Source organism: Xylocopa sonorina, chromosome 3, assembly GCF_050948175.1.
Source record: "Xylocopa sonorina isolate GNS202 chromosome 3, iyXylSono1_principal, whole genome shotgun sequence".
In the NCBI taxonomy this organism is placed as follows: Eukaryota; Metazoa; Arthropoda; class Insecta; order Hymenoptera; family Apidae; genus Xylocopa; species Xylocopa sonorina.
Genome location: NC_135195.1, coordinates 4,566,076 through 4,587,694, shown reverse-complemented (window position 1 = coordinate 4,587,694; position 21,619 = coordinate 4,566,076). Strand labels below are relative to the sequence as shown.

General features: G+C 33.9%; 2 protein-coding genes across 5 annotated transcripts; one reads left to right on the top strand and one right to left on the bottom strand.

Moving 5' to 3' along the window:
* Window positions 1-7,629: 7,629 nt before the first annotated feature.
* Syx5 (syntaxin 5) lies at window positions 7,630-10,176 on the top strand. The gene is made up of 5 exons (XM_076893286.1): window positions 7,630-8,190; window positions 8,790-9,046; window positions 9,163-9,351; window positions 9,432-9,553; window positions 9,664-10,176. The coding sequence occupies exons 1-5, from the start codon at window positions 7,821-7,823 to the stop codon at window positions 9,821-9,823; spliced, it is 1,098 nt and encodes a 365-aa protein (XP_076749401.1). The 5' UTR covers window positions 7,630-7,820; the 3' UTR covers window positions 9,824-10,176.
* Window positions 10,177-10,491: 315 nt separating this feature from the next.
* Window positions 10,492-17,739, bottom strand: Tango1 (transport and golgi organization 1). Of its 4 annotated transcripts, none has more exons than XM_076893220.1 (17): window positions 17,436-17,739; window positions 17,205-17,338; window positions 15,274-16,969; window positions 15,090-15,169; window positions 14,867-15,004; window positions 14,620-14,736; window positions 14,469-14,546; window positions 14,163-14,387; window positions 14,032-14,052; window positions 13,713-13,880; window positions 13,372-13,594; window positions 13,156-13,294; window positions 12,971-13,060; window positions 12,793-12,889; window positions 12,578-12,701; window positions 11,234-11,339; window positions 10,492-11,051 (listed from the first exon to the last, which is right to left on the bottom strand). In XM_076893220.1, exons 1-16 carry the CDS (start codon window positions 17,593-17,595, stop codon window positions 11,275-11,277), a joined length of 3,555 nt encoding a protein of 1,184 aa, XP_076749335.1. In that variant the 5' UTR covers window positions 17,596-17,739; the 3' UTR covers window positions 10,492-11,051; window positions 11,234-11,274. The 4 variants fall into 4 exon arrangements, with proteins under 4 accessions (XP_076749335.1, XP_076749334.1, XP_076749332.1 ...); XM_076893219.1 differs by having other exon boundaries at window positions 11,261-11,339; XM_076893217.1 differs by lacking the exon at window positions 11,234-11,339 and adding an exon at window positions 11,508-12,020 and having other exon boundaries at window positions 17,436-17,737.
* Between the last annotated feature and the right edge of the window lie 3,880 nt (window positions 17,740-21,619).

Genomic DNA, 21,619 nt, shown 5'->3' with positions numbered 1-21,619 from the left:
TGTTACTCGATGACATTCTGGTCACGTTAATCATTTTCGTGGGCGCGAAAATGCGTCAACCACACTGGTGGCTGTAGCGTTAGGATTTAAAGTAGAATTGCAGCTCTTTGTAACGTAATAACTATCAATGATTAACTTTTCAATTCAAAGGATAGTAGAGATCACTAATAATTATATTTAGATTAGGATTTTCAGGTTTAACCCCTTCCGTGTTCATTGCCAGGACTCCACTCACGTGCCCAGGTGCTACTTGGGTGGGGAAAGGGCGATGGGCACGATGATTGTATAATAACTAATGATGTGTGTTTTTTTCGCGACTGACGTGCTAGTGTATCGTGCACGACGTACCTTCCACGTTGTGTGTGTGTGTGTGATTAGGTCGTGGAAGTGCGTCGTTTCCACAGAAACAATTTAATATTACCTATAAATGGTACCAAATTTATTCGAAATCACAACAACGGTACCAATTGCATTAACATTCGTATTACTAATACAACTTCTATGCTTTACGAAAAATACAGATTTGTTCAATGTTTCAAATTTCATATTAAACATTCAAACGTAGATAAAAACGCTTTTCTAGCGTTGTACTCAATGGTCGCTAGAATTCGTCAGTCGATTACAGCATTGGTACGTACCTTTAGAGTGTGCGAGATTGTATGCCAAGCTCGGGTGTCGGAGGCGTCCCGGGACGTTCTCTCTAGTGTAGGATTTTTGCGCCCGGGTGTTTGAATGAGAAATTTCCGGGGGTTGAACGAATGTGTTGGTGTGAATCTTTTGCCATTTTTAAATATAGCGCTAGGTAGGTAGGTAGTTTACTTCTGGTATGTTTGTCTGTTAATAATAAGTAGGTAGGGCCGGGCAGGTTGACCACAGTCACCGATCGGGCAGGCGCGTTTTTCGCGTGGTTCAACCTGTTTCAGGGAATCAGATTTGAACAATCGACGGTTTAGCTGGCGCGAACGGGGGATGCCGTTCGCCACTGGCTTTACTCGATCGATTTTTCGAATCGACCCGCGGTCGCGGTCGCGATTTGCACGAAACGAACGTTTTCTGCTCGAGATTTTGCACGTTTGCACGGAGAACGATTTCTTAAATCGTTGTTCGTCTTACGTGTGTTTAGAAGTGTCTCGTTTCATGTTTTGATTTATTTTTTGAGTCATTTGTGGGTTTGTAATTAGGGAATCTCGAGCTTAGATATAAGTTTCAGGGTCCTGGGCTTCATGCCCGAAGAAAGAAGAGGCTATATGCCGAAGAGGCCCGGAGAAGAGGGCAACTATTAATGACTATGCATTCAGAGGCAGGTAACCCTCTCGATGCAAAGTCATTGCTTGTTACTACTTTGTCACTATGCTCGTATTTGTGTAGTATTGGTATATTTTAGCCAGCAGGATGCTGGTTCATCAAATGCTGGGCAAATCGCGTATTTAATTGTAGCATTGCGTATAATTAATTACGGTTCCATTTAGAGTTGCGAATAAATCCAAATCGCGATTTTTATTAGAGTTGCGATTAACTCCAGGTCGCGATTTTTATTAGAGTTGCGTATTCATCCAGATCGCGATTTTTATTAGAGTTACGTACTAATCCAGATCGCGAGTTTTACTAGAGTTGCGTATTAATTAATATATCGGGCTTTGAATTAGAGTTGCGTAGAAACGATAATCGTGTTGCTCTTTTAGTGTTGCGAATCATGAGATCGCGATTGCTTGCTTAACATATACTTATTATTTGCTAATATTTGTTTCGCGAATAATGTTAAATTGTATTTGCTATTTTAGTATGTGCTAATAGCTTTTTAATTAGTTTTGTAGTGTTACGATTTACATATATCGCGAGTAATTGCATCTTCTTGTTTTCTATAGAAGTAATAGTTTTCAATTATTAGTCTTTGAGTCCATTTAGAGTTGCGATAATGAATGACGCGTTTTTCACGATAGTGTTGCGGCTAACGAATTGCCCAAATATTCCACTCATTCTGTGGAAACATCATCACCATCGTAGCCAAAGGAGCTACGTCGCACCAGGGTGCGATATCGTATTTATAAAATCTTCCATTTGCGCTGTAGATGTGTGATCTTGCATAAAGAGTTGCCACAGTAGCCAACGGGCTACATTGCACCGTGGTGACATTGCACTTATGCAGATTACTGTTTAAAAATCTGTTTTGTTAGTGTTGCGTACTTAAATTACATGGGTGTATAAATTAGCGTTGCGAATTAAGAAAAGCGCCCTGAGGTGGCTGCTCGCGCATTGCCTTTTCTGACGCACCCCGTGATTAGATTTTTCAGATATTCTCTATTTGATATTTAATGAATTAGTATTGCGAATATAGCTGCTATCGCGATTAATTTTACTAATCACTGTTTCAGTATATTATTATTGCAAGTACATGCGTTGAAACACATTTACCGCGATTGATTTTGAAGTATTCTTTGCTTCGCGTTTAATAAATAAAGATTCATGATACGAAAAGAAAGAATACTTCATTCACGATAATTAATAGCAATAATAATGAGAGACAGTATGCTTTCGTCTTCTCCATTCCATATCTCTCCTGATCGAGTGTTTGTCATGAAATATTGCGAAACGATATAATTATTTTCTACGAATAGATATTTTCTGGTTTTTATAACTTTCCATTTATTGTTAATTTATGATTGATGTTTAAATATTCCATTGTGTGTTTTGTGCATCAGAATGCATAAGCTTTCAAAATTTAATTAATGTAACGAAAAGTAACAAGAAACAAGATAGAACGAAATATAAATTTTTACTTTTGGTACATCAATGTACATCATAACCAAACACATTGTTCTTATTACATGTTACATACATCATTTTTATAAAGCTATTTAGATAAAATAATGTTTTTCCTCGTCTAATTTATCTATACTGTTTGTTCCTCACATTTTTGTAAGTTGTTACTAATCCAATGTATAAGTCTGTTGCAGCTTATAGTTTTACTGAGACGTCCATTTGATGAAAGTAATACAACACCAGGATGTACCTACATTAAATGATGCTATGAAGATGAAGATATGGTCATACACATAATGAATCAAAGAAGATGAACAACGAGAAGGATATACGAAAGAGGGGTATAAATATTATAAGATAATATTTGAGTGATCAACATTATGTTTATTATATAAATGTTACGTATATTTTCAATTATGCTTATATTTTTCTATGTCATTTTTTTATATGCGCATGTGTGTGTATATGTGTATATTTTTGCCTGTTGTACATTTCTGTTTTAGATATTGCAGCGTTTCCTGTCTTGCTTATAATTTTATTATTGTTATATGTACTTTTAATTATATTTATTTTTCTAGATATATTTCTCGTGTAATCTATTAATATCTGTGTTATGGTTTTACATGTTGTACATCTCTGTTCTAGATATTGCAATGTTTCCAGTTTTATTTTAAGTCTTCCAGTCTTTCCAGTGCTTTTAATTCTGTCGTCTTTTGTCATCACTCATATGTTATCTCGCATTTTGTAAATTAGATCGCCTCTGTTTATCTGCGCAAAATCTTCTGTTATGTTCTTCCTTTGTTGCTCCAAAGCTTCTTTTCTGTTGTTTGCTTTTGCAAACACTTCGAGTTCACGAATACAAAGTACTTCATGTACTGTGTTCTCTTCGATTTTTGCATACGTAGGGTGATACATTTTCAGACCTATTGATAGGCAGGAATAACTTTTTTTAAGTTGATATATATATTCCTAGTTAGGTTGATTGGTTCGAAATTAAAATCAATTATTGGCTAGGCTGGATATTTGTGTTTCCTTTCATTTGCAACAATTCTTTCTCGCGAAAATTCTTTATGAAACTCCTTTCATTGTGCGTTTGCATAGGGATCAAACATCGAACTTGTTGCAAATGTATATTGAAAGGAGGTTGTATTTAATAATATTTTGTATAAAAGGAGGGTGGATGGGACGTGGTTAGGGTGGGTCTCGATTCGCAGCAACCTCCACGTGGTGAGACCTGGGCAACATATTATTTAATATATAATTATTAATCGCATCATGGTGGCATGATACAATTACAAATTATATAGAAAATAATATGAGCTAATCGCTGCCATAGGATAGATTTATTTAAATTCAAATAAACTAGAGTTTCTTCAGGTTCCATTATAGTAGATGATAGGTTATCGATTTATATAAGTATTAGCGATAGATGATAGTATAAATTATTACCATTTCATTGTAAATCATTTTTTCTTTCTTTATAATATTTTAGTTCATATTGTCGAAACATATTTTCTCATAATGAAAAAGAATTGTTTGCATAGCTGAAACGTTGAAAAAGTGAAAATATAGCTACCAAAACACATTGTGACAGTTTATGATAATAAATTTCTAATTAATTTCAAACAAATGTGAATTGAAATGTTTTGTTTTCGTACTATTATTTACAATCTTTATTCTCAATCATAGTAATAGTATAACAAATGCAATACCATCTATTTTAGTAATTTGTTTAATTCATAAAACTATCATAGTGTTTAATGTATACGTTATTAATTACAATAATGATTTTTATATCTATTCTTAATGAGAATCGTCTCTGACAATTAAACTTTTCTATGTCAATTACAGATTTTATTGAAACATTTTATTGTTACATATATTTTTACAACGTTATTACTGTTATATATATATATATTTTTATATTTTATTGTTTGATATTTCTTTACAACATTTTATTGTTCCATATTTCTTTACAATATTTTATTTTTCTATATTTCTCTTTACAATATTTTATTATTACATATTTCTTTACAATAATTTATTCATTCATTACCCATTCATACATTCTCTCTTCACTTTTCTTCTCTTCACTTCACTTCACTTCACTACACTTTTTTGATCCGGTGTATCCCTCGCTGCAATCTTCATTGTAGTAGTGAAGGTTCTTCCTTGAGGTTTCTAGAAGAATATTGGGGCATTGGGGAAAAGCAAACGGGTTTCCAGGCCTGGAGGGGTTCAGATTTAGGCGCGCTGGGAGCAGAGCATCGCAAGGGTTGGGTCGCAAGCATAGGCTGGGGATCACAGCTAGGGACAGCATTATGATTGGGTTAAAATCGTCTATTCAAGGGATTTCGAAATCAACCTATCCTAGACGCATCCAAAAAGAGGCGGTAGTCCCTCGCTCCTGAGAGGAGGGTCGCCTGGTTTTTTGTGCGAATGTTTCCCTTATAAGCACTATGGTGTCAACTACCACTTGCGAGAAAGATTAATTGTTCTAGCCACCTGGCGGCCGCGAAATTAATTACACTAGTAGATAGGGGTACCTATGCATACACTCAAGTTAGATTATAGGATAAAGAATGCAAATTCGATACAAAATATTTTCATTATGCGTATTAAATGAAGCGAGTATGTATCGTATACTATATCTATGTGTTCTCAGTACAGAAGGTATCGAGGACTGACTCTATTTATCAATTTTAAATGACCGGAATCCATAATATACAGAATTCAATCCGCCATATAATCGGGTATATATAACTGATTATGATCTTTCGGTTGTCACAATCTGTAGCAGACATTTTAACAGATACAGGGAAACCAGCAACTCATCGTTTGGATTCACACGAAATCTCATTGGTATAGCTAGCGGACTCGACGAGGTGGATCATATTTCAAAATGGTTGGCCGTCAGCCGCCGAATCAATGGCTGCTCGCGATTAAAATTAGTGGAGGTGTTGTACAGTCCTGTACAAACCTTTTTGCATCGTTTTCATAAACTGATTATATATTGTACAAGTATAAAAAAGTATTAAAGAAAAGAAGACTAATTATATTAAGTGTTATCGGTAATATCAAGTAGAAATTGATTTTGAACAGTGCCTGTTTGTAAATAGAAAATGCATAGATGCATCGTATGCTGATTTAGTAGAAGTGAAGAATTCGAGAAAAGAAGACACGTTAGATTAAATTGCATCCATAATATCAAATGGAAATAGAGGGTGCTGCAACTCCGCAGTGTCCGTATGTGAGCCATCACCTGCAGTTTCCACCATTTCATACGAAATTTCTTTGCTTCCGTGCGGCGGAATAAAAAACTGATTATATCATCGGAAAACTTTGTGAATAAAGAAGTTTTTTTGCAATTTACTGCCATCCGCACCTAAAAATAATTACCTAAATAGGAAATCAAAGTTTTTGTAATCTACAAAATTTTGCCTCCTGAGATAAGTTTAAACTTTTATTACTTCAACTGTTTTCGAGTTTCAGGATAGTATAGGAACTATTATAATAGTAAATTTATTGCTCTTTTCAATGTTCTTTGTCATTTTCTTGTAGGACCAACGGTTTAGAAGATACAATCAATAATATGAGTGAAACTCCTCCTGTTTCTCTGGAGAAAACAAAAATCTCAATTCTCTCGAACATTTTCGTAAATCGGATCTGGGTTTATTGAACTTTTTTGCTTCTTTTGAGGTGTAGTATCAACTGTAAGAGTTTGTCACATGAGTAGTCAGTCACCCCGTATAAAACTTAAGTTTTATTGTAATTTAGTGTATATTTCATTACTTTTCTTTTAATTTATTCTACATTTTACTAGTTTTATTGTAATTCCTTGTATATTTCAATAGTTTGATTGTAATTTCTTGTATATTGCCCGCTTTAGAGGTAAGAGAGAGAAAGATATATAAGAAAGCTATAAGAAAGAGTGAGACAGACGATACAAACTCTGCTTTAGAACCCGTGGAGCCATCTCTGTAAAAAGTGCTCAAACTGGTCGCACAGAAGTACCGACAGCGAAGTGAACTACTCAAGGACTACTAGCGCTATCTTTGCGGAGGGTAGTGAAATTAATTACCGACCTTGTTTCAGCACCCCTCCAAGAGATGACGCCAGTAGTTCTTAAGTAGTTTACTTCGCTGTTGATAATAGTGTGCGACCAGTTTGAGCACTTTTTACAAAGATAACACCAGGGGTTCGAGTGGAGGGTCTGCATCATCTGTCTCACTCTTTCTTATAGATTTCTTATATATCTTTCTCTCTCTTACCACTAAGCCGAGAAGTTTACAATAAATTACAATAAAATTATTGAAATATGCATCCCGTCAACGCAACTTTGTCACAGTAAAATTACTGTGATGTTAATTATATATATATTTTTCAATTGTTTTTAGTGTTCACATATATTGATTATTGCGAATATTATAACATATTTTATAGGCAAATATTCGATTGGTCATACAAATAGTTGAGAGCAAGCATTAAATAATAGAAATGAAGGGGAGAAAGAATCTGTCCATATATTCTGAATTTATTCATTTGGATTGTTGAGTTGTATATTATTTTTAAATTCTCTGCTCTGAACTACAAGGGGTAGGAGAAATATGATCCTTTAAATTGATATGCCTCGTCGATGAGAATATAGTTACGGTATTTAAGAGATAATGTACCATATTGTTCGATATTAGTTTTATTTTAAGATAACAATTTCGAGCAGCGAATGCAGCTGCGAGGCAGCATTACTTACGTTTATACTAAAAGATTTTTAATCGAATAATTTCGTCTAGCTAGTGTTTGAATTTAGTTCCAATTGGACTAACCAATGACGCCTTCACCTCCCTCTGACGCATGTGTATAAAAAAACTGCCTACTTAAAAAGTACTCTGTGGTACAGCTGTCATGTGGACGTGTCCGTTTCAATTTGTTGATACGTTCTTTGGGAAGTATTCCAGATAAATGGGTTACACGTCTCTCGTATTCTCGAGCATTACGTTGCGCTGCACTTTAGTGTATTTTTATATGTAAAATCGTGAACACGTAACTAAACTGAGAATGCAATGCCAGCACGTAGACGACACGTTGGCCCCGAGGTAGACCATGATTTCATGAACACAACCTCAAACAGTCCCTGGCGGGGCAGTACCATAAGCAAGCAGTATAACCATGAAAGTGAAGGGTACGATTTAACGGAGAACGAAAGAAAGCAAGCGGATATCGCACCAGCGACGATGACGTCGCGCGACAGGACCAATGAATTCGTCAACGCCATACGGACGATGCAAAGTAGAACCGTGGCACGGACCGCGGTTCTACAGAATCCACGTCGTGCCCGCCAGTTACAGAGCTACTCTCATTTCATGATGATAGCTAAGAGTATTGGAAAGAATATAGCGAGCACTTACACCAAGCTAGAGAAACTTGCTCTGCGTAAGATCCGAATGAATACTTAACGTTACATCATCGTAACAAATCTAACTTGTTTGTAATGTATTGACACATTGACACGAGCATTAGATCGCTAAGCCAGGGTGTCAAGATAAATTGCACGATGCAGTTAACATATTTCTGCATATTCTTTATATCATAAATGCAGTTCAATTGTTGCAATCGATATTTAACGATTCTTTAGTTATAATAATGTTGTCGGACTTAATATATAGATTTCTGTTCCTTTTCGTTTTGTTATTAATATCAGGTCATCCCAAAATTAATGCAAATATTTGTGATGATAGAAAGTAAAATAAAAATGCTAGAACAATTGGTAAGTAAATGGAGAGAATGTGAAATTATTGTACGAGAAAAGAGGGAAATACTATAATCAATCATTGTTATAGAGAAGTTTCTACATTTCACTTTTTTAGGGAAACAGAAATACTTGTATCATTTATGGGATGCCCTAATATAAAATAAATATTGTAAGAATTACAAGCATATAAATATTATTTGAGAAATAATTGTATTTAAAATTATTAGAGTATATATAATATTAAAGCATATATGCATGTTGATTGAACTAATTGTTCCAGTGGCGAAAAGGAAATCTATATTTAATGACAGACAAATGGAAATAGAAGAATTAACAAATATCATAAAAACGGACCTGAAAAGTTTGAACCAGCAGATAGGTACACTGCAGGAGCTTAGTAAAAAGCAACGAGATACATTTGGTGCATCTAAAAGCCAACACATGGCTTCGCATTCATCTTCAATTGTTATGGCCCTACAATCAAAATTGGCAAACATGTCAACTCATTTTAAAAATGTACTTGAAGTTAGATCAGAGGTGTGGAACAAACTATTCGGATATTCTTGATTTATTTCAGAGCAGAATTAAATAATTTAGTCTTTAATATTAATATTAATTTTAATTTAATTCAATATTTAATTTACAATCCATAGAATATGAGAGAGGAACAAAGTAGAAGGCAACAATTTACTCAAGGTTCTGTATCAACAATGTTACCTCCAAGTGTTACCGGAAAACAAGGTTCATTGTTATTCCAGGAACAAGAATCCTCTTCTGTAGCTATAGATTTGGAACCAGCAATGGGACAGTTAATGATACAGCAAGCTATTCAAGATGATACTGTAAGCGTAATATCAATTTAAAAAAGAAACAGAACATTTAAACACCTTTGAAGTAATAAATCAATCTGTTCATTTATCAGGACGCGTACGTTCAATCAAGAGCAGAAACCATGCAAAATATAGAATCTACTATTGTTGAACTCGGTGGAATTTTTCAGCAATTGGCACACATGGTTAAGGAACAAGAAGAAATGGTGGAAAGGTAGTCTCCCTGAAATTTTTACTTCTTTCTGATTATAGGACGCCTTGATAAGGTTTTAGTCTTTATCGATATTCGTAAAATTGATTGCAAAAAATTTAATGAAATTCCAGGATAGATAGCAATATAGAGGACACGGAATTGAATGTGGAGGCGGCACATGCAGAAATCTTAAAATATTTCCAATCCGTTACTAACAACAGATGGTTAATGATAAAAATATTCGCGGTTCTCATATTTTTCTTTATATTTTTTGTAGTATTTTTAGCATAAAATAATTACCATATTATTATTTTCATTATTATTATTATTATTATTATTATTATTATTATTATTATTATTATTATTACTATGCATATTTCTTATACGCAATTTTGCAATTGACCATCCATATCTATTATTTCTGATATAAGATGATCAAGAAGGATAAAACAGATTTTTATAAAATTACAAGATCAGCCACGGGCTATTAATAATATATTCATTGCATTCCTCAATCTCTTTGTTGAATTGTGAATACTGTAAGTATCAATTATTAAAATGGCATATCAATGTAGACTGAGAGCTACATTGTTGTTTGTAAAATGTAAAAAGGAAACTATAGGTAATAAATGTGTAATTTTCAATGCTTGATAATTTTCTAGAGAATGTACAGTGATTACTAAAAGTGGCACATACCTATATTCTCCAATGAGATACTAATGAAACTTCAATACTATACTTCATTTGCAGTACACAAAACTTTTATAATTATGTAAAAATAATATTACGTGATAGGGAATTTAATATAGCAGCTAAATTGTAAAGCCTGAATGCGTTCTCCAACCTGTAATAAAGCTAACTGCGATGTTGGCAAAACATTGGGATATAAATATTTCTGGACACTGCTTACACCTAAAAGGCTGAAGTTGCAGCTCATTAGTGAAATTATAAAACAAATATAATAATAAATTACAATTTATTTCAATTTTTTAAAACCTTATGTAAGAATTGCATTTAATTTAAATTCATATTACAATTTATTTTCCTTTCAAAAGATTTACGAAGACATACAAGTATTTTAGATTGGAACAAAGAATTATATATAACTATATAAAGAAACATTATTTTACAATTTGTTCTATAGTTCAATGTGTACATCCCTAAAGAATAATCAAATGTATATATACAATTTGTTTTATTTTTATTATAACAGTGATGGCCGATGAATATAGCTTGTAACAAACTAACTATTCGTTTATCACATATTTGACGAACGCTATATAGAAATGCGCGATCTTTCATTCCATCGAGTAGGAAATGCTGGTCATTCAATTAATTTTACACCTTGCATCACTGTTATTTATTTATTAAAATTTATCTTCTTATTAATTTAGTGTCCTGTGACTACAGTGACGAATTTTAACGCACATAGGAAGATATTTTATAGCAAAATAAAACATTTAAACTTTGCTGTTGTGACGTAATTTGTCCAGTGACTCACCCGAAGAATGCAAGGAACCTAAGGACAATAATGAATTCTAAATAACACATCAAACCCACCATCAACTTAATTCTAATTACTGGCATGATGATAGCTATCAACAAAGAAAAACTAAATACAGATTATGAAGTTAACACAAGTATCACGATTTTAACTTAAAATTTGAACATTTTTAATGATGAACTGCAAATACATATTACAGTAAAAATGTCCTCGAAACGTTTAACCTGATACATTGCATTTATTTGCAATTATTCCCCTCCATAGTACTCCAAAATTGTCTCACTTTAGAGAATCGCTTGCGTCCTTGCATGCACAACAAAAAAACAGAGAGGGAAAACACTAACGACAAGACGAAAAAAAGAAAGGAGAGAGAGAGAAAAAAAGTCATTTCGATGAGAAACATGAAATTGATCAGATTCAGTAGGCAGATGCTCAGTTTCTTGCAGTTGCTTGTTCATCTTGTACACAAACCTTTGTGATTTCGTACTCGTTCTGCTCGTTGTGCCGGATGGAAACTGGAATTCCGTGGCGGCGGCAGTGATTCTTCCCCCCATGAATGCGGCGTTCCAAGGGGTGGCGGCGGTAATATCGAGCCGGGAGGAGGCGGAGGAGGTGGATGAATATCGCCGCCAAATGGAGGTGGCGGTGATCTATGATTATACGGCGGAAGTAGATGAGGGGACATTGGTGGAGGGGAACTTGCGTTGTCGTACCTATTCGAAGCAGGTGGATGCAAGGGCATTGGTGGAGGTGAAGATAACCGACCACCAAGTGGCGGAGGTCGTTGACTGACTTCGTACGGCGGTACTCCGGATGTGTTTGGTAACGGAGGTGGCAGATACGGAGGAAATAGTGAATGCAAATAGGAAGGCGGCGGCGGGGGTGGGACACTCGAAGAACCAGAAAACATTATGGGGGAGCTGGATGATTCTGCTCCTAAGAATAATGGAGGCGACGTTGTCGTCTCTCCATTTGCCTCCAGTCCTGTTTGAAAATCAGGTTAAGAAAATACAGTTTTCCGCGTTAGAGTGCCCTGCGGTGCCATAGGTTTCAACGTGCACCGATCACGGTACATGCACCTATATCTTTCACGTATCTTTCGTTACTTTTAATCGCAAACTCGTTTAAGTCATTAACCACTAACTGGCAGTGGATGATGTGTGTCAGTACGTTTTAACGCGTGGCGTAACGTTGGCGTACTTCGGTAGAAGTTAATGTATAGTCGATAGAGGTCTGTTTCGTCTATTAATAGCTTTTCATTCATTATTGGATTTTATTATATATGTATTGTAATGTAACAAAATTCGGTAATTTAAGGTAAGAAGTAACGTTTCTTCAACTAATTCTACAGTAGAAAAACTACGGCGATTTACAAAATCAATTTAGCAACAATCTATGAAATTATGCACTTTATAGTTAAAAATACTTTTATGTTTTACGTATATCAATTGAAATAGTAATTACTATTATTTCAAGCAATTACAACGTCAAAGTAAAGTTTAATAGACAGAACATGAAAGAGATTTTGTTGTAATACTTACGATGTAATTTTGTTTCCGGGTCTATGTCATTAATATTTTTTTCTATTAATGTAAGGCGATTCCGTAATTGTCCTGCTTCAACCTTGGATTCTTCTAATCGGCGCTCAACCTGACGAGCTACCACCTTAAAAATCAGATTTAGTTAAAATATTAGAACAGAAAATATATTATGTGTAAGATCTCAGTTAAAACTAGCATAGGCGATGCATCCATACCCATTGCTCGTGTGCTTTTGTTTCAAGAAGAGAAATATGGTTCTTATATTCTCTTTCTTGATCTAATATCTCACGTTTTAACATCTCTATTTGTTGTCTGAAAGACAATCGAAAAAGATTACATGTAATGTAAAAATGGAATAACTTTTTAAAGTTAATTTGGAAAATGAACCCTCACTTATAGTTTTGTATTTCATTTTGCATCGTTTGTATTCGTTCTACAGTGGATACAACTTCACCCTGCTGTTGCAACCAAATAGCTTCTTCCCTATAACAATATATATTGATAATATATTGATAACGATTTTGTCAATTAAACATCGATATTAATATTTCACATTAACTTAAATCAATTTTTAATACTTTTGTCGTTGGGCTTCTTTTTCTTCGAAAAAGTTTGTCAACACTTCGAGACGTGTTTCTGCATCTTTTTTTACTTTTTCTGCTAGCTTGCACTGTTCGCTTAAAGTAGCCATCTCTTCTTTAACAACTTTCACGTGTTCTTCAAATGAAAAAATTACATAAAAATACAATCAATTTAGTTGATGACGCAATTATAAATAATATTTTCGAATGTACCTTCCAGTAAATTGTGGGCTCCTTCAACTTCGGCTAATCGTACTTTTAATTCGTTCCTTTCTTCAAGCAATGCTTTTGCTTCTGCTTTAATACGGGATACATCGTACAACTTGTCCAAATCCAAGTTATTAGAATTCAGTCGGTTAATAACGTCTACGAGATCATTTGCTTCTGCTTCTTTACCTTTCAGCTCCTTCTGTAAAGTTGCTTTTTCGATAGAAATCTGTAAAATCATAATACCATATAAGACGGCAGTAAATACTTTTGCATCAATTGCTCCTACTTTATAGCTCAAATCATCTAAATTGAACATTTTAATGTCATGTTCATTCCACACTTACTTCCTTCAGTTGCATTTCTAATTGCTGCACTTTCTCAGTCAACAAGTGCTCAATATTGTTTTTACTGTTCATTTCCAGTTTCAAATTTTCTGTCACTCGAGTGAGTTCAACTTCAAGCTCTTCGCATTTCTTTTTAACAGATGCCAGCTCTGCTGATAGAGATTCGTTCTGCAAAATGTTCGATATAAAGTGTTAATACGTATAAAATATTTATCTATTTTAAATTTTTTTTAACACGTACAACAAAGTAGATCCAACACATCGCACTTCAACAAATTATAATACCAATTACAACAGCATGAAAATTATAGTTACGAACCTCAACTTTATCGAATTCAAGCTGCGATAAATATGCGAAATACATCATGCAATTAAACACATGCTTTGTTTATAAATATGTTAAATATTTAATTTAAATAAATAGATATATGTATATGCATACAAACGTGCCTCTTGAGTTTTAAGATTTAGAGCATTTGTTAAAGATTCATTCGCAGCCTGTTGAGCATATAATCTCGTTTGTAGTTCCTCTACTGATTGAGCTAAAGGATTAACCTCGTTATTTGACGAAAGAACTTCCCTTAACATTCTTTCTAATTCCAATCCTGCTTCAGTAGCACTTTCTAAGTCCTTTTCCAACATGGTTACTTGATCTTCTAATTCTGCATTCGCACTCTATTGAAAGTGTTTTGTTATTATATGTTATTCAGAAATACGTATACTTTATCTAGACGTGTTAATACTACAATATTTTACCTGTGAGGCTTCTAAATCAGCTCTTAAAGAAAGCACCATTTCATCAGAACCAAATGATTCGTCTTCCATTCGATTCAACTATAATATATATCATAATAATATAAATTTATAAAAAAAAGGATTACATCATATAATTGTATAATTGCAGTACCTTTTCCTTTGTTGATTTTAAATTTTCGTTCGCAATTGTACATTCCGCTTCTGAAATAAGTAAATCCTTTTCAAGTTTGTTGATTCTAGCTATGAGCTGTCTATCCCTTCTCATATTCTAGAAAAAAATACAAAATTCAATACTCAATTCAATTTTAAACACTTCATGAATAATACACATGCATACATATCACTGATTATTATACTTATCAGATAAAAACATAATAATATGTATATTTATTAAATACCTCAATACAATAGTATCCCAAGGAAAATATAAGCGTAGCAGTAACAGTAACAATTAAATACATTAATGTTAGCCAATAATTGCTCTCAATTTGTATTCCACTCATTATAGCATTTTCACTATCCTGAGGAGTTTGTTCCTGGAATAATTAACTGAATGATAAGTAATTCATGTCAGATATATAAGAATTTGTAGAAGATATTTCTAAAATAATTCACACTTACATGATGTGGAAAATCGCTTTGTGGAACATCCTCTGGGGAACATTCAATATTATCTGCCGAGCAAAAACTTTGTGTTGATACTGAAAAATATTAGTCCACTTTTATAGAAATTATGTTTAGTATTCAATTAGAATAATATTATTATTAATATTATATGATACAATAACAAATGATTTCTACATACCTTGCATTTCATGCAAGATGCTTTCTGTTGCTTCTTTTACAGATAAAGTGTCCCCAATACTTAGATCAGACTGAATATCTTTTTTATCAAATTCACTGATACTTTCCGTCATCTCGGATGCGTCAATATTATCGGAAGGTAATGCCGTTGGTGTCATATCTTTTATATTCGATTCAAGAAATAGTGGTGAAACATATTTATCATTACCATACTTATTTAAATCTTCAATATTTTCAGTTTCTTCCTTTCTTTTTGATTCATTTTGCTCTGATTGTAATAGTGCGACACTGTCTACATATTGAGTATCCTTTGTTTCGATTTTAGGATTTTCTAAAAATGGAATATCTATTGTACTTTCTGTGTGTTGCATATCAGGTCCAGTGTCATTAGTTGTAACTGTTATGGTGCTTTCTAAAGGTTGTACATCTTTTGTGATATCTTCTAACTGATTTTCTGGACTTTGTACATCTGGGATAGTATCACTTCTTGCGGATTGACTATCTTCTGTCCTAGTTTTATCTTCAGTTTCAGAAGTTTCTACACTTTGTACATCTGATACAAAGTCATCAATTGTAACTATTGAAACATTTTGTAAAAGTTGCGTATCTTTTGCTTCGATTTTATCAGCATTTTCCTCACTTTGTACATCTAATTGAACATTGCTAACTTCAACATTTTCTGAAGATTTTTCTACTTCAATTTTATAAAATGTTTCTGTAGTTTGTATGGCTAATTCACTGTCACTAGCTGCAACTATTGTAACATTTTTCAAAGATTCAGTATCTTGCACCTCAACTTTATCAGAAGTTTCTGTGGTTTGCTCATCTGTTTTAACATCAACATCAGCAACCACTGGAACACTTTCTGGTAATGGAGTATCTGTTATATTCTGAATCTCAGGTTTAGTATCAATAATCGCAACTTCTTCACTAGAACTGACATCATCCTTTTCATCTAATTCAGCTACTTTTGAACCATTTTTTATATTCAATATATCTTCAGCATCATCAAAAGTAGGTGTCTGTGGAACTATGGTATCAGCAACTTTGTTCAAAGACAGATTATTCTTCACGTCAGCACTATTCTCTGCATTCTTTGTCATATGTTCAACTTCTTCAGAAATTGCACTTATATTCAATGGTGAGACATGTACACCACTTATTTCTGGTAAATCTAATATTTCTTCTGAACTAGTTACAAAATTTTTAATATCAATCTTATCAGAAACAGTTTCTTCCTTGTTTAAGATTTCTTGCAATGCCTCATCCTTTCTTGTCAAAATATTTGATTTCGTTTCACCATTAACAGAACTAACTCCTGAATCATTGATTTCATCTTGTTTGTTTGGCACTACCGTTGCTTCTATAGCTTTCTTTACAAAAGTTGGTTCTATAGGAGGCTCGTTGTGCTCTAAATGGACTGTAGTTCCATCTATAACTTCGTAAAGAGGAGTTACAGTAGTTACCTTGCTAGGCAGTTCTTCTGTGGATTTTCCATCCAAATTATTATTCTGTTTAGTTGAAGCAACTCTGTTAAGGTCTTTCGTACCCAACACTGGTTTATCCTCTTTAGGCTTCTCATTAGATGGAATATTATTAATTGATGAACTGGTAGATACTTCATATTTTAATTTCTTGTGTAAAATTTTATATTCTTTCAAAAAAAGTTTTGGTACATATCCGTGTTTACCGTTTATCTAAAATTAACAAGATCCTTGAAAATAATAACGATAAATAAAAATTTGTAAGTAAAAGTGAAATATGCAATATATAATTAAAATTCTGTTTCTAGCATTTGGTTTCTGACCATTTTAAATCATATTTCAACGCAAAAATGCATTTTAAATAAATAGTAAAATTTTTATTTTTATTATATACATTTAGGTAGCGATACGACACGATAATGATCGAAATAAAATGAATAAAATTTACCTCTACACCCCACAAATCAGTTCTGTTGCCTGCTTCCTTACTGTAAACTTTGACTTGAACGTTGACGTCGAACGGCAATAATCCTGGCTCATTCGGAATATATTTAATCGACGTTCTGGCTAACGAGACGGGCTCTGTGGAAAATGTATCATTAAATAATTGAACGGAATCGAGGAAACGAAAATTTCCAATTGAATACACATATTGAAGACAAGGTATGGCTTCAATTACCGGAACAGTCAGGATCATAACACAGTCGTTTGTCTGATAAGGCTGAAGAACACTGTGATATCGTACTAAATACTATTGCAATAACTAGAAATAATACGCGAATAAACAAATTTGGTTCCGTCATATTCCTACTATTGCAGTTCCACATCACTACTAACATATGACATAGTCTTGGACGCACATTTTATCCGTGAAGTAGTCTATAATAAGATGGTTCGTTATAGGGAATATTTAATATAGGCCCGAGACGAAAATCGACTACAGATCACGATACTATTCGTAATTCAATCCCAATAAAATCCTGGGAGGCTTATGTACCCGGAAAAAGTATCAGATTTGACGGACATTTTCAGATTTTCCGCATAACGTGAATTAGGTTGTAGAAAATGCTATATTGAAGAAACACGTGGAAAAAAGTAAGTGGGTGCGTATGCACCAAGAGAACAAAGATTGCCAACTGAAATCAAATCGTAGAAATTTCCAACGCATCTATTACGCCCTCACTATAATAAGAATGCACATGCGCAACGTAAAAAGTCGAAGATAATGCTTAGTTTGGGTATAGGTATGTAATTAAAATTATTGTGACATTAGTAAACAACATTATTGTATTTCACATATAGACGGATACGTGAAATATCGGACTTAACCTAACATAATGTCACCATAGAATTCAAATCTTATTGACGGAGACAAATAACATTCTGCAATTAAATGAGTATTGTTTCAACATTCTTCTTTAAGTTTCATCTACATAATGTAGCATATAATTACAGAACAATTTCATATATACTTTTAAACATCCCATTACTCTTATAAAAGAACGCTACAATTAAACAGTAATAAATTCATGACCTCTTATCGTAGTCATTTAAAGCTGTTTTTTCTACAAAATTGAATGTCAAGGAGTTTAACTTAATATTCGTAATAACGATATGCTTTGGATTCTGGCGAAAATAATATAAGGATTGATTCTATTTGTATAAAATCATAAAACTTTCAGTCGTGGAGAAAATAAAATATAATTTTCAAAATAAATATAATTTTCTAGCTGCTCGGTTAGCAGTAAATGGAACATTTGAAAAGATTGGCAAGCGCGCCATCTATGGGATTGTTACAATGCGTTGTATGTAAGTGCTGCGCCCTACGCGAGTTGTGAGAATTAACAAATTCCTAACATTAATCTACTCTGATCTTAAATTAACTCCAATGCAATCGAAACTTACCTTGGATTGACTATACTACCCGTGTATACTTAAACGAAAATCTGCTAGGTCAAGGTCAGATTAGGTTAGTAATTTTTTGACATATATAGCGCTGCTATGCATGCGCGTTAATTTTACCATCAAACTGCTATAATCGCCTAGCTATTTTGAATAATACGAGACAATCGATCAAATTTGTCTTTTGATCTAATCTTTGCAAAGTATGTACGATTTATAATATCGAGGTCAAGGCGATCTAGTTTTGACAGTCAGATAATCAAGAAAGGATCAGTGAGTGTATAATACGCGTGAAAGGGACCAATGAAATAGGTTGGAATGCTTTATTTAAATTTGTTGTTCCGTGGTACTCGTTTTGATTTAGCAGTAGCAAATTAGTTTCAAAGATCTTCGCGGCAACAGTGTAGTGACACCTAGAGCACGATTATTGTAGTTACGCGGAATTCGCTTTCGCCAATTATTAACATTTGAATTTAAAAAATTGTGTGGGTACGTGTAAAATATTCTTCTTCAAATCAGTTTTTATTTGTATATCTTCTGTACATCTGAGGTGTACATGTAGAAAACATCAGTACTGGCGTCACGTTTAAATATCGATTACCATCGACGGTGACTGTCTTAGAATAATAGAAATGCATTTCTAAATACTTTCGAAGTTGATACAGAGTTGTACGATACTGTTTGTAGTTCAATGAACGTATCAACAAACTTTCGTAAAAAAGAGCACATTGCTTGATATCATTTGCAGTCTCGGTATAGTAAATTATTTAAATTTGAATTATGGGGTTTTTAATATGTCTATGTAAAAGATCAACAGTAAAAATCAAAGTGAGGTTATGGTATTATCAAACATGCTTATTTACTCATGGTTGGAGAACGCATACGCTTCATGGCAAATAGTTGGTTAGATATTTTAAATAGATAGATGCAACTGTGTTATGAAATAGTATTGGAATATTTTATAAAATTGATATTATGCGCATTTTCATGCTACTCGCAACTAATCGGTCGTGTGGTATGTTTCTAATTTCAGAAAATTAAGCAGTTGAAACAGTGCAGTGTCCAGTACTATGGTGGAATTACCGAGACTTGCTTTGGATATTACAGTTCCTTCGAAAACTCTAGCACGTCGTGGCGGAGTTACTATTTCCGAAGAAATTATCGCCTCGTTTCTTCAAGTGAGTGCAATTATTTTTTCTTTATCGTTTTCTACTTCTATTAACATTCTAATTGTAATTGTGGACAGTTTGCCTATCATACAACTATTTTTGCATTTCCTAAATTGTCCTAATATTATGTACGTAGTTGCATTACCGTGTCGTTAAACGCTAATGAACTATAAGCACGAAAGATTAATTTCGAAAGACTCATTTTTAGTATTGTTACAATAGATTTAATAGATGATTTGTTTCTATAATTTGCTATAAAATAATTGTACATAAATTTTGCTATAAGTGGTCATCAAAGTAAAATCAGTAAATTATTTTCGTAAAATATAGAATTTATACTCAGAACATTGATGTTGACTCGTTGGCTGATGTTGAAGCAAAATTTTCTTTAATGATATAATGTTGATTTTAAAATACATAAAGATGTTGAATGAAATCGTTGGTATTGTGGCAGGAGTGGATATTTATAAAACGCGATATTTCGTATAAAATCGATTTGTGGGGCTCGTAATTAAATATTTGTACGAAATGTAACGTCAAGTGTAATTTATGATAGAAGGAAGTTAGTTCATTTCGCGGCCTTTGTATTACGCACATTAAACAATGTTCACGGTATGGTTTCGAAGGAACACTTCTATTGAACATTTACGATCTATCGTTTGTACAAACGTTAGGTAATCCTTAGGTTAAAATTAACTCGACTCGGTTGGTTGCCTGATTGGAAACTGGAATAATAATAGTGTTCGAAATAACTTCAAGAAACAAATATTAAAGCTTTGAATAAACTTGGAAATAGATATAGGATGTCCATTTTGACGTAACATATCTTATGTTCAGATAAATAAGGGCTATACAAATTTTGAAAACTTCTAATGGGGCAAGATAATTTTGCTATAAAAATTCCTTATGCGTTATATTCAGTTTTAAGTATCTCGATTTGAAAATGATTCGTACCGACAACGCAAAAAGGCCAAAAATGTTTGCATTTTCTACAAGTCAAATACCTTGTTTGACACTTGGTAAACATTTAGAACTTAAGCTCTCGTCGAAGAATCCGCAGGAATAATTACGACTACCTGATAGAACCTCCTGGGACTCTATCGCCGGCGTACGGAATTTCCCAATAGGGATGCCACCGGTAGGGGTGGCTCTCGAACTTAATTACTATTGCAAATGGGGGCTAGAGGTAGCGATGCTCGAAACTATATGGTCCAATACAAAGGATCTTCGAAACTGCGAACAATTGCGTACAATGATCGCTCATTTTCCACTTCAGTGTCTTTTGCACACCGTGTACGATGATTATCGGTCGGTAAAAGGGAAGAGAAAAAGAAAAGCGAAAGGAAAGAGAGACGAAACATGACGATCGGTGGAGGGTGGTCGAAGGGAGAGGCTGGAATATCGGGAACGAGCGACGAGCCTCCTTTCGCATGGGAGAGAAGGTGCGCTTCAGGTGCGTGAAGTTGGGATCGATATTGCAAGCGACTCTCTGGGCCGTGACATGCCCCTGCGGCAGCCATCGGCTGCACGCGATCCTGCTAAAATTAAATGATAAAATTCTCTCCCACCTTTCCCTCTTACGCGTCTAATTTCTTTTCCCTCCCCCTCTTTCTATTCCCTCGTCACGTTTTTTCTCCTTAGATTCCTTTTCTTTCTCATCTTTTGATTTTAATTCCTTGTCTCTACCTCTTTTTCTACCTCCGTTCTTGTGCTTTGTCATTTTCCATCGTTGCCTCTCGTTTTTTATTTTGGTTTCCAACCGCTTCCTTTCCAGTTTTTACTTATTTCTTTC

Excerpts from the sequence above, each read along its gene's own strand:
- Syx5 (XM_076893286.1), top strand. The coding sequence starts at position 7,821 with ATGCCAGCACGTAGACGACACGTTGGCCCCGAGGTAGACCATGATTTC. Across the intron at positions 9,047-9,162 it reads TACTTGAAGTTAGATCAGAG|AATATGAGAGAGGAACAAAG; the intron begins GTGTGGAACAAA and ends TACAATCCATAG. Across the intron at positions 9,352-9,431 it reads AAGCTATTCAAGATGATACT|GACGCGTACGTTCAATCAAG; the intron begins GTAAGCGTAATA and ends TTCATTTATCAG.
- Tango1 (XM_076893217.1), bottom strand. The coding sequence starts at position 17,595 with ATGTTAGTAGTGATGTGGAACTGCAATAGTAGGAATATGACGGAACCA. Across the intron at positions 17,339-17,435 it reads TTATGATCCTGACTGTTCCG|AGCCCGTCTCGTTAGCCAGA; the intron begins GTAATTGAAGCC and ends CATTTTCCACAG. Across the intron at positions 13,595-13,712 it reads TAGAAATGCAACTGAAGGAA|ATTTCTATCGAAAAAGCAAC; the intron begins GTAAGTGTGGAA and ends ATGATTTTACAG.